Source organism: Stenella coeruleoalba, assembly GCF_951394435.1.
Source record: "Stenella coeruleoalba genome assembly, chromosome: 11".
In the NCBI taxonomy this organism is placed as follows: Eukaryota; Metazoa; Chordata; class Mammalia; order Artiodactyla; family Delphinidae; genus Stenella; species Stenella coeruleoalba.
In genome coordinates, this window is record NC_137157.1 from 85,513,201 (window position 1) to 85,526,930 (window position 13,730).

The 13,730-nt window shown below is 37.9% G+C and overlaps 1 protein-coding gene across 3 annotated transcripts in view; it reads right to left on the reverse strand.

Annotated features, from left to right (window-relative positions):
* PDE3A (phosphodiesterase 3A) overlaps positions 1-13,730 on the reverse strand; it is a gene marked incomplete at its 5' end in the record, with an annotated part of 452,867 nt that overhangs the window by 39,730 nt on the left and 399,407 nt on the right. For all 3 annotated transcript variants that reach the window (XM_079938037.1, XM_079938038.1, XM_079938039.1), the window contains one exon: positions 11,848-11,972. In XM_079938037.1, the coding sequence (XP_079794163.1) occupies positions 11,848-11,972 (125 nt within the window). The remainder of the gene's footprint in view (positions 1-11,847; positions 11,973-13,730) is intronic.

Sequence of the window (13,730 nt, forward strand, 5' to 3'; positions counted from 1 at the left end):
TCACATTGATTGATTTGCGTATACTGAAGAATCCTTGCATTCCTGGGATAAACCCCACTTGATCATGGTGTATGATCCTTTTAATGTGCTGTTGGATTCTGTTTGCTAGTATTTTGTTGAGGATTTTTGCATCTATGTTCATCAGTGATATTGGCCTGTAGTTTTCTTTCTTTGTGACATCTTTGGTTTTGGTTATCAGGGTGATGGTGGCCTCATAGAATGAGTTTGGGAGTATTCCTCCCTCTGCTATATTTTGGAAGAGTTTGAGAAGGATAGGTGTTAGTTCTTCCCTAAATGTTTGATAGAATTCGCCTGTGAAGCCATCTGGTCCTGCGCTATTGTTTGTTGGAGGATTTTTAATCACAGTCTCAATTTCAGTGCTTGTGATTGGTCTGTTTATATCTTCTATTTCTTCCTGGTTCAGTCTCGAAAGGTTGTGCTTTTCTAAGAATTTGTCCATTTCTCCCAGGTTGTCCATTTTATTGGCATAGAGTTGCTTGTAGTAATCTCTCATGATCCTTTGTATTTCTGCAGTGTCAGTTGTTACTTCTCCTTTTTCATTTCTAATTCTGTTGATTTGAGTCTTCTCCCTTTTTTTGCTTGATGAGTCTGGCTAATGGTTTATCATTTTTGTTTATCTTCTCAAAGAACCAGCTTTTAGCTTTATTGATCTTTGCTATCACTTCCTTCATTTCTTTTTCATTTATTTCTGATCTGATCTTTATGATTTCTTTCCTTCTGCTAACTTTGGTATTTTTTTGTTCTTCTTTCTCTAATCGCTTTAGGTGTACGGTTAGGTTGTTTATTTGAGATGTTTCTTGTTTCTTGAGGTAGGAGTGTATTGCTATAAACTTCCCTCTTAGAACTGCTTTTGCTGCATCCCATAGGTTTTGGGTTGTCGTGTTTTCATTGTCATTTGTTTCCAGGTATTTTTTGATTTCCCCTTTGATTTCCGCAGGGATCTCTTGGTTATTTAGTAGTGTATTGTTTAGCCTCCATGTGTTTGTATATTTTACAGATTTTTTCCTGGAATTGATATCTAGTCTCATAGCGTTGTGGTCGGAAAAGATACTTTATATGATTTCAATTTTCTTACATTTACCAAGGCTTGATTTGTGACCCAAGATATGATCTATCCTGGAGAATGTTCCATGAGCACTTGAGAAGAAAGTGTATTCTATTGTTTTTGGATGGAATGTCCTATAAATATCAATTAAGTCCATCTTGTTTAATGTATCATTTAAAGCTTATGTTTCCTTATTTATTTTCATTTTGGGTGACTGTCCATTGGTCACAGTGGGGTGTTAAAGTCCCCTGCTATGATTGTGTTACTGTCGATTTCCCCTTTTATGACTGTTAGTATTTGCCTTATGTATTGAGGGGCTCCTATGCTGGGTACATAAATATTTACAATCATTACATCTTCTTCTTGGATTGATCCCTTGATCATTATGTAGTATCCTTCTTTGTCTCTTGTAATAGGCTTTATTTTAAAGTCTATTTTGTCTGATATGAGAATTGCTACTCCAGCTTTCTTTTGATTTCCATTTGCATGGAATATCTTTTTCCATCTCCTCACTTTCAGTCTGTATGTGTCCCTAGGTCTGAAGTGGGTCTCTTGTACACAGCATATATATGGGTTTTGTTTTTGTATCTATTCAGCCAGTCTATGTCTTCTGGTTGGAGCATTTAATCCATTTACACTTAAGGTAGTTATCGATATGTATGTTCCTATTCCCATTTTCTTAATTGTTTTGGGTTTGTTATTGTAGGTCTTTTCCTTCTCTTGTTTTTTCTGCCTAGAGAAGTTCCTTTAGTATTTGTTGTAAAGCTGGTTTTGTGGTGCTGAATTCTCTTAGCTTTTGCTTGTCTGTAAAGGTTTTAATTTCTCCATCAAATCTCAATGAGATCCTTGCTGGGTAATCTTGGTTATAGGTTTTTCCCTTTAATCAGTTTAAATATGTCCTGCCACTCCCTTCTGGCTTGCAGAGTTTCTGCTGAAAGATCAGCTGTTAACCTGTGGAGATTCCCTTGTATGTTATTTGTTGTTTTTCCCTTGTTGCTTTTTATATTTTTTCTTTGTATTTAATTTTTGATAGTTCAATTAATATGTGTCTTTGCGTGTTTCTCCTTGGATTTATCCTGTATGGGACTCTCTGCACTTCCTGGACTTGATTGACTATTTCCTTTCCCATATTAGGGAAGTTTTCAACTATAATCTTTTCAGATATTTTGTCAGTCCCTTTTTCTCTTCTTCTTCTGGGACCCCTATAATTTGAATGTTGGTGCGTTTAATGTTGTCCCAGAGGTCTCTGAGACTGTTCTCAGTTCTTTTCATTCTTTTTTCTTTATTCTGCTCTGCAGTAGTTATTTCCACTATTTTATCTTCCAGGTCACTTATCTGTTCTTCTGCCTCAGTTATTCTGCTGTTGATTCCTTCTAGAGGATTTTTAATTTCATTTGTTGTGTTGTTCATCATTATTTGTTTGCTTTTTAGTTCTTCTTGGTCCTTGTTAAACATTTCTTGTATCTTCTCCATTCTATTTCCAAGATTTTGGATAATCTTTACGATATTTATTCTGAATTCTTTTTCAGGTAAACTGCCTATTTCCTCTTCATTTGTTTGGTCTGGTGAGTTTTTACTTTGCTCCTTCATCTGCTGTGTTTCTGTGTCTTCTCATTTTGCTTAACTTACTGTTTGGGGTCTCCTTTTCGCAGGCTGCAGGTTCGTAGTTCCCGATGTTTTTGGTGTCTGCCCCCAGTGGCTAAGGTTGGTTCAGTGGGTTGTGTAGGCTTCCTCGTGGAGCAGAGTGGTGCCTGTGTTCTGGTGGATGAGGCTGGATCTTGTCTTTCTGGTGGACCAGACAGCATCCGGTGGTGTGTTTTAGGGTGTCTTTGACCTGATTATGATTTTAGGCAGCCTCTCTGCTAATGACTGGGGTTGTATTCCTGTCTTGCTAGTTGTTTGGCATAGGGTGTCCAGCACTGTCGCTTGCTGGTCGGTAAGTGGAGATCTCTGGGAGAGCTTACACCATTTCATATTACGTGGAGCCGGGAGGTCTCTGGTGGACCAATGTCCTGAACTCGGCTCTTCCACCTCAGAGGCACAGGCCTGAAACCCAACTGGAGCACCAAGACCCTTTCAGTCACACAGCTCAGAATAAAAGGTAGAAAAATAAAAAGAAAGAAAATAAATAAAGTTATTTAAAATTTTTTAAAATAATTATAAAGAAAAAAGTTAAAAAGAAAAAAAAAAGAAAGAAAGAAGAGAGCAACCAAACCAAAAAACAAGTCCACTAATGATAACAAGTGCTAAAAAGTATACTAAAAAAAAAAGAGAAAAAAACAATGGACAGACAGACTCCTAGGACAAATGGTAAAAGCAAAGCTATACAGACAAAATCACACAAAGAAGCGTACACATACAACTCACAAAAAGAGAAAAAGAAAAAAATATCTATATCTATATAAAAAATGGAAGAGAGCAACCAAATCAATAAACAAATCTACCAATGATAATAACCTCTAAATACTAAACTAAGATAGACATAAAACCAGAAACAAATTAGATGCAGAAAGCAAATCCCAAGTCTACCGTTGCTCCCAAAGTCCACCACCTCAATTTTGGGACGATTTTTTGTCTATTCAGTTATTCCAGAGATGCAGGGTACATCAAGTTGATTGTGGAGCTTTAATCCGCTGCTCCTGAGGCTGCTGGGAGAGATTTCCCTTTCTCTTCTTTGTTCGCAGAGCTCCCGGGTTCAGATTTGGATTTTGCCCCACCTCTGCGTGTAGGTCGTCTGAGGGCGTCTGTTCTTTGCTCAGACAGGACGGGGTTAAAGGAGCAGCTGATTCAGGCACTCTGGCTCACTCAGGCCGGGGTGGGGGGGGGGCGGGGGGAGGGAGGGGTACGGAACGCAGGGCAAGTCTGAGGCAGCAGACACCAGCATGACGTTGCAATAGCCTGAGGCGCGCCCAAAATTGCAACTCTTAAGCTTCAACTTGGACTCCTTTTAACTCAGTAAGGACCAGGAGAGTACTCAGGCCACTGGGCCAATCTCCTCTGTGTGCCACCATCTGAAGACAGGATGCACAGTGCGGGCATCTCCACAGCATGGAATACGAGGAATGAATCATCATGAAAAATCAGTGGCAATGTTGGCAAGTTCAGTTAAAGCCTTGGTGTCCTGGAGTAACTTCAAAACAGAAGGATATTATATTTTTTTTAATTATTAGGGCTTCCCTGGTGATGCAGTGGTTAAGAATCTGCCTGCCAATGCAGGGGACACGGGTTCGATCCCTGGCCCAGAAAGATCTCACATGCCGTGGAGCAACTAAGTCCGTGCACCACAACTACTGAGCCTTAGCTCTAGAGCCCGAGAGCCACAACTACTAAGCCCACGTGCCTAGAGCCCATGTTCCACAACAAAAGAAGCCACGACAGTGAGAAGCCCGTGCACCACAATGAAGAGTAGCCCCGGCTTGCCGCAACTAGAGAAGCCCACGCGCATCAACGAAGACCCAACGTAGCCAAAAATAAAAACAAATAAATATTTATTGGCATATAGTTGATTTACAATGCTGTGTTAATTTCAGGTGTAAAGTGAATCAGTTATACATATACATATATCCACTCTTTTTCTTTTTTTAGATTCTTTTCCCAAATAGGCCATTACAGAGTATTGAGTTCCCTGTGCTAAACAGCAGGTTATTATTAATCTACTTTATATATAGTAGTGTGTATATATCAGTCCCAATCTACCAATTTATCCCTCCCCCACTCACCCCTGGTAACCATAGTTTGTTTCCTACATCTGTGACTCTGTTTTGTAAATAAGTTCATCTGTACCCTTTTATTTAAGATTCCACATAAAAGTGATATGATATGATATTTGTCTTCTGCAGAAGGATAACATCTTCTCCTCCTATTTTTGTTTCTTCTTGGCATTCTGACCTGATGATATCAATGGTTAACAATTTCTCATGTGTTTGCCCTCTCTTGGGTTGTGAGGTTTTTAGCAGCAATAGGATCTGCCACTGTTTTCAACATTAATGTATCTGGAGCGGAGTTTTTTAGCAGGCATTGGTTGCTTAAAATATGTTAAGGAAGAAGATACATTTTTGAGAGGCAACTGGCTTTGTTAACCATCCATGTTTTCAGTGAAACTACTTTCTGTGCATCAAACAGTACTTTGATCCGCATCGTTTCTGAAGGAAACATTTAACAATGGAATATGATCCATTTCAGATCAAACAATAGGCCTCAAGCTCAAATGATAAGTGTGGACATTTGTGCCAAACTCCGTTTACTCTCGGTCGTGAACATTTTACAAAACGCTGGCTTTGATTGCCAAGTGCTGAGGTTTGAGGACGGGATGCTGTCTTTTGAAGTTACTCTCTCCAAACAGAGAAGGCAGCCCGCACTAAAACTGAAGAAAAGAGAGAAAATACTTCTGAACAGCTACCTGCTTCCTAATTTTCATGATTGCCTGGATGAACAATCTACTGTTAAGCAAATGAAATGAAATCAGGCAATGAAATTGCTTTAGGCAATTCCTTAATTATTTTGGTAACTGACTGTGAGTTTGGGGATCCTTTTCTACCACTTTTTAAGAGTCGTTGAAAGCCCGTGGGAACACCATCCATTTCTGTCTTGACACAATATATTTTCTGAAGGTAATTTACGAGAGGAGTGATTTTCTTCATTGCTAAGTTTTAATAGCCGCCAACTGATCCTCTCAGAGATGCGCAATTCACTCTGAAAACACAAATTGAAAAATCCACTCCGATGATTGGAGTTCTTGGAACTCATGGATTAACTAAACTTAAACAAATAAGCAGAACTTCAGACTCCGGACTCACGGCCTGGGATGAAATTTAAAATAAACCTTATAACAGAGGAAAAGCGCTTTGCTTTTGCAGGGCTATTAGGCTAAATATTTTGAACGCTCCTAACAAGCAAGGGTCTTGGCAACGCCGTGAAGAGCGGGGGTATTTTTATTCTGTAGGTGAGAAGATAAAGGTATAAACATATAAATTTCTTTTTTCTCAAGCCAAACTATTTCTCACAGTGTGCCTTATCATGGTTTACTTGAAGTTTTAAAAACAGAAAGGGTTAGGAATGCCGTAGGAAATGGCCATATATTTACATATATTAGTCTTCGAATAGATGGAGAGATATAAGTGCAGATAATAACCAAATACTCTTTCTAGAAAGGAGAGATTGCAAATAAAATTATTTCACAGGGACAGCATATTCTTGTAAGTCTTCAAAACCAATTATTATCTAAGGTTTTTTAAAGTATAATCATGTCTAAAGTTAGAGAGATGAAGTTTATGACCTTTGAAGTCTCACCCAACCTTCTGTTACACACACACATCTCATCTATACATTCATACACACACATACACACACACACACACACACACGTGAAGGAACTCTGATGAATACTCACACTCTCAAACATATTTATCTTCACTTTCTATTTGAATAATTTTAAGAGATTCCAGGAAAAAGACGCGGCACATGAAATACAAACTTTTGGATGATTCAGACCACCCTAATGTGAAATACTGAAAATTAAAACATTTAAAAATTTAAAATATGACTTTAAAACGTTCTAAAGTACCAACTCCTTTGAGTAACTGCGGCTTTAACTCCATGCTGCTGAGAACAGGAGAAAATGTGTATCAAGACACAAGGAACGTTGGGCAATCAAAAGGAGATGATAAATAATACTGGAGGGAAATGATTTAAGTGAATCCATGTGTTTGTGTTGTAAGACTCAGTTTTAGTTGAACGAGAAAGGGACTAGTATGTCTGATAAATACATGCCTCTTTTCCACACCCACAGGAAAATAGACAGCCCTAATATTTTTCCAAAACAAAAAAGTATCTAAAGTATAGAGATAAAAAAAAATCACAATGCCATAATTAAAGTTCTCTCTCACTTTAAATTTTCCATAGGCAAAACTCAGTCTAACTTGTAGGTGTAGAGATATCTGTAATAGTTGTATTAGAATGATAAGAACCATAAAACTTACAGGAATCTGGAAAGGGACTACTCGCTGCAGATGTGATAAGCATGAAATTAGATTATAAAAGCAGAATGACAGAAAGGCATCTCGACATATTCAGTGACTCATAATAGAAAAGCAAGATTGAAAATGCAAATTCTATTTAAATCTCCCATTTTTAGGCTTTAATCAAAGGATTCCTATGTGATTTCATCCATTTATTTTATATCAGTAACTGCATAATAATTGGTCGCGTTTCAACTGTTTAAATGAATGTTGACTGATGGAGCCAGAGGACACACTGTTTACTTGATTTGCGCAAAGAACAGATTTCATTAGTCCTGTCTGGAAACAGGTCATTTATCTTCCAGTGTTTCTGTTCTTTCAGTTTATGCTTGCATCCCCCTACCTCTTTTGCCTCCTGCTTCTTATTTTCCTCCTTAGATTCTCTGCACACTTTATTTAATTCCATTTCCTTAGACTCTTTGCCACATAAAGGGGCTTTTCTCAGCCCCTTCCCACAGTTTTCTTGAAAACTGGGTGGCAACCACTGTCACTTACATCACACCTACTTAGGAAATCAACCCCACCTTGCCATCTATGCAGGGAAACGAGCTTTCAAACAGAAAGGCCCATCTGATCAGGGAGAAGTATGATTGAACTTCAGCTCTCTGATTCTTGCTGGAGATTCTTCTCCCTTTTGGCAGGCTTTCAGGGATTTGTTTAGTTGAATTCAGCATGCATAGGATATAGGTTATTTTATAAATATTTAGCTCTGCTGTGACAGCAGTCTAAAGATGGCACAATGCAAAATCCCTTCCAAAGTAATCTATGATGGAGTTTTTTTATGTACTTTAAGGCTCTTGCCATTCCCGTGGCTCTCATCTCTACCATCTGCCTTGGTGGTATCTTCCGTGGACATTCTTTTCCTTTCACACTTTGCCCTTCTTGAGGGCAGGCATATGAAGCCGGGGGCAGGACACAGGATATGAAGCTGTTCCTCACATCTGTCCCATCATTTTCTCCGTTATTTCCAGTGAATATGCTAACCCTAAATTTCTATCTTCTTGACTTTACCATGTTGGTTATTTTAAGAATTTTAATTTTATTACCTAAATGAAGAAACTGAGAGACAGAAAACCAAATCCTTTCATTATCTTGTCCTCAGCCAAGGAAAAGCCCCCCAAATCCTAATTTTAAATTATCTTAATTTGTCATCCTCAATTTTTTTTCTAGTAAGTCTTTAGGACAAAAGAAAGAATTCTGGACTAATTGTGTGGCCTTGGGCAAGTTACTCAATATTTCTGTGCCTCAGTTTCCTTATCTGAGCCTGTCTTCCGAGCTATACAAGAATGTAGAACACAAATTCATACGTCATCTCTCGGGTTACATATTATTATTGTCTAATATTTTAATTCTTTCCATTAAAAATCTTTAAAAAATACCCACAGAGCTGGAAATACTATTATTTACACATATAATGTTTGTCTGGATGGAATCATGGGTTTCAAATTATGTGTTCACCATTTTTATTAGATCTCAGACTTTTTCTCTGCAATTATATTTTTTTCTAGAATACATCCATCATACATTCCTTCAGTTAAGATCTGGTAGGTGGTAAGGTTTTGACTTACCTGAAGGTATCTTTAACTCATTTCTAGCCTTCTGAGATAGATTTTCCCCACACACAATTTTAGGTTGACTATTATATTCTCTCAGAACTTTGAAGAAAATATTTTCCTGCGCTCTGACACCCTTTATTTGTGACAGTTCAACTCTCAGACTGACTAAAAGGTATCTTTTCTCTGGCTAACTTTAAGATTTCTTTTCATCGTTGGTGTTCTGTAGTTTCACTGTTTTGTGTCTATGTTTGAATTTTTTTTACTCTTTCCTCTCCTTCTACTCAAATAGTTTACGTTCCCTATCCTCTACTAAAACTATGATCATGTATATTACACTTTCTAATTCCTTCTCCTATATCTCTTAAAGTCTTTTACATTTTCCAGTTTCTCATCTATGTTTCATTCCATGGAATTTCTTCACATTCTCTGCCTTCTAGTTTACTAATTCTCCCTTCAGTAGTCTTTTATGCCATTTAACCTATCATATTTCCCTGATTACATTTCCAAAAGACATTTAGCTGCCCTACAATTATGTCTTCTCTCATTGCTATTTTTTATGACCTCATGTTTTTCTTTAAACATTTGAGTAGTTTTTTAGCACTTAAATAACTCAACTTTTTTAGAGATCTGTACAGGGTTTTTTCTTCTATTATCTCTAACTCGTGGTGCTTTCTTGCATGCTTACAGTGATCTTGGTTGTAAGCTCCAATTTGTTTGAACTTGATATATTGGGGTTGCATAGCCCTTAACTGGTGATGCTTTCCTCCAAAAATTATCTGTACATATTTTTATAGGGAGCCAAGGGGTCCTTCTGAATTAAACCACTTCAGTGCCCCTTCAAAAGTCTCAGGTTTTATGTGGAATGCTCAAATTCAGTTCCTCCACCTTGCTGGGGTCCCAAATGAGTCTCTGCATTCCTGAGCTCATCTGCATTTGCCCTCAGTGCCATCCCAGTTTAAGTATTTGCCCACATTGTCCTGTTCCTGACCCTAGTGAAAGCTCAATTCTAATCCTCAGGTCATGAATGACTTATAAGTTACAAAAAGTAATGAACATTTCTGACGAGCAGAGAGGACCAGATTAATTTTTGGAAAATCAGATTACCTTTCATGGTTTCTTTCAGTAATGCAATGCCAATAAAATGGTACTTTGTGGAGGAAGTATCTTCCTACACTCAACAGTAGAGATTTAAGCCAAGTCAGTGCTTAAATGGTTTCAAGGAATAGTTACCAGTATAAAGTGGGTGATCAAAGGGGAAAGAAAGTACTAAATTTTCTTTTCTAGATGTATGAAACAACAACAGAAGTCCTTCCTTAAGTTAGTCCTTCCTTTTAAAATTAAGTTTATATTTCAAGGTGGTCTCTTGAAATATTAGTGGAATGTGAGTACTGGTTCTCTAACCCTTACAGAAACACTGCCATTTCAGGACTTCTGCTTCTGACTATGATGCAGTAGTTTGTGGTAAATCCATGCTTCTTTGAGAACAAATAGAAAAGTTGAGTTAAAAATTTAAAAAGCGATCGAGGGAAGGCAAACCAATTCTGAGAGACTAGGTTTCCAAATAGAAGAGACCCTCAGAAGGGTGAGCCAAAATGCTGTGAACCGTTCTTCCATTCAGAGCGTTATTTACGGACCATTGGCATGGAACAAAAGGTTAAGAATCCAGGCAGAGGGATGCAGTTATTAGGAAGGCAAGCCAACAGAGCTTTTAGTAATGTCATGAGGCTGAGGACACAAACATTGGAGTTTGGGGCTGCCATGGCAGCCAGAACTTGAATGTCTAACAGCCCAGTGGGAAGAGGGCAGCTTTCCCCTTGAGCCATTTGGGGAATTCTTGAGCTGCTTGAAGATTAAGAAGCTAAGCAGGGAGCTACTGAAAATCTCAGTCGAGTTTTCTGCAATACCGAGAGGTGAAAACTTGGAGTTAGAACATTCCAAGAAGGCTGGTCAGAGTAGATACCCAGACTCTCAACTGGGATTCAAGGAGGGGGCCAATTTGGAGATGGAATCTGACAAAAACTGTATTTCAGTTTTGAGTCAGCAGAGGTTCTGATTAAATGAGGTAATCTTCCCTCCAAATCATTTTACTTTCCTACCTGAAACTTCATTGATACCTGAACTCCTTACCACAGGTCCTGGGTCCCGTATGGCCTCTGTCCACAGACCTGCTTTCATCTCCCATTCTGCATTCAGGGCTCTCCCTTTCTTCTTGGTAGCTTTGCCAGCCATTTAGAATCTTAAGTTGCTGAGGCTTTCCCTCACCAAGTTGGGTCTTTATATCTCTTTTGTTATTTGAAAGTTTTCCCTCACTTCCTTATCATAGCCTTTAACACACTACGTATATAGTAATAGCTGTCCATCTGTTTATAGTCCTGACTAGCATGTAAGTGAGAATTCTGTGAGAGGATGAACAGGGTCTGGTTTAGTCACTGCCGCTTTCCTCAAATTAGTTTAGTGTCAGAAATAGTGAACACTCCACACGTACTTATTAAGTGATGCTTGAGGGAAGGGAGAAGCTAATGCTTAGAAGCACAAAGGGTGCACTGACACCATCGTGGAAAACCCCATGCAGATCCTAGATGGGAGAGATGACATCAAATTTCATTCTGTACCTGTTTGAAAGAGAAGGAAAACCTCCTACCCACGGTACTCTTGGGTCTTTTGGTTGCTGGCGTGTGAGCTTTTTCAAAGGGCTCGTAAAGGTTCTGAATTGTATTTTCTCCAAATTTAAATCCCTCTCCTTTTCTGTATTTCTATGTTTGGGGGGAGGTGAGTGACACAGAGTAAGAATTTCTTTGAAAAATTATAATACATATAGTAAATGAAACATTACCTAGAACTTATAAATACCATACTTCCGGAAAATAATTTTCTTTTTTAACAGACACTAAAAATAAAATTGAAATTTGATAAGTACTTCATTAGCTTTTATATTATAAGATGATGCTTCCAGAGATTATCCTTAACAGTGACACTGATTTCCTACTCATTCAATAAGTTCAAGATAGGACAGTTGGTACAGCTACCTTAAAAGAATCTGTATCATCATATAAAGTGGAAATTTAAGTAATTATAGTTGGTTATTGAGGCTTTTGCTTTTTAGAAGAGTCAAACCAAGCACACCTGAGTGTTTCAACACTTGAAGCTTAGTTCATTCCACGACTGCATGCTCAATGAGTATGAGCTCTTTCTCCAATAAGTTACTTACCTGGTCGATTTTGCTTTTTAGCCTTTACGTGGTTAGAGGCAGCAACAGCATAGGATGAAGTGAAGGATCTGCTTTTGGTGAGAGTCATCATCACTGAGTTTTTCCAAGAATCTGGATTAATAGCACTATAAAGACAGGGTATAAAGAAAAATGAAGAAATTATTCATCAATTATTGGGGCGGACCTTACCAGAACCAACCATCATTTCCATAGTAGACTTTCTGAGTCATGGTCCAGGTTCAGTGACAGAACCACTTTACTTCCAAATGACAAACAAGGTTATCTAAATTCAATCTCTACTGCAGGGATACAGTACACACTCTTTAAGGATTCTGGGTTAACAAAAGACAAAAGATAGCTCTACTGTTTTTCCAGTTACTAGGTATCAATCACCTTCTCTTTCTACTTCTACAATCATGTTCCTCACAGATTTTCTAAAAACATGGCAAGTTAACAAGTTAAGATGCAGGTGAACTTACATTAAATATGAATGGCATAATGCTTCCTTCTATACTCTTTTTAATTTATTATTCTTGGTGTAACTAAATTAAAAAATCAAGTGCTTATAAAATCATTCAAAGATAATACTCTTTGCAGTATCGTGAAGGAAAAGGTTAGTAAGAGGTCTTTTAACCTACCATTTCTTTTACTGATGATACCCTGGAAAGAAAGGGATGATGAGCCAAACCCCCTAGTAGACACTAATGACAGACCTGCTACTAAACATACTGATGCTATTTACTAGAAGAAAGGTAATGACAGTGAGGCTTCACCTAGGGAATGCTTTTAGCCGGATATCCTTGGTCTGTCTAGGTTATTACTGTAAATAAATCTGGAATCAATAAATCTCTGGAAGGTTGGGATGGAGAACATTACAAAACACCATGTAATTAATGGGATATAAATTTTGGAGCTGTTCCAAACCAAAATTTATCTGCAGGCATTGATCAAAACCTTACATGCTGAATCTGAAACAGAATCCATTGTAATTTGAGAGAGAAAAGAATTTGGGAAGTCATGTGGACAATCTTGGACCGCTGCAAAGGAAAAGTGTTTGGTTTGTGCTTGCCTGACACCTGTGTGCTTTCAAGCATTAATAAATTTGGTACTGGGTAAAATCCATCATTTGCGTGAGGATAATTGGACAATTTGACCTTCAGCCAATCTTAGATTGGCACTGTAAGCGGATGTACTTGGTATCTCTGAGTCACTTGTAAATAAACCTGAAATGGATGGAATTAAAGGGTCATGAAAGCTGTATAATTAATGAGGTATAATTTGGAGGTGTTCTATAACCAAAGTGGTATCCTCTGTGCAAGGATCATTATGTGTGCACTGCTTACAATCGTGCATATTAAGTCCAAACCAGAACACGTGCTAACGTGGAGTAAAAGGACTTTTAGGGTGTTGTACTACCAGTTTGAGACCTCTCAAAGGGAAGGATGCTGATGCATTGGTTGGCTACTTCCTCTATCCCTTTATTATTAGTAAGTTTAGCAATGGGAGAGATCAATTTGTGTTGAGTCTGATTTGACATTCTGCCACTTGTTACCTCATTTCTTCTCTTTCTTTTTCTTTTTTCAGAGAGACTTTTCTTCAACTGTTGACCCCGGTATTTTAAAACTTCATCTTTTCTCATTTTAAATAGCATTTGAAATGTGGAATAAACTCCAGCAATTATCAAATACAATTAAGGAAAGCCTACAAAATAATATTTGTTTCATATCCTTCTTAGAAATCTCATCCTAGACACTTCACAAATGCCTGGAATTTTGAAACAATAAAATCAAAGAAAACTTTGAATCTGAGATAGACAAGTACACCAATTATTTCCTTCTCCCACTATTCTTTCAACTCCTTTTGCTGGATTGATTGACTTATAA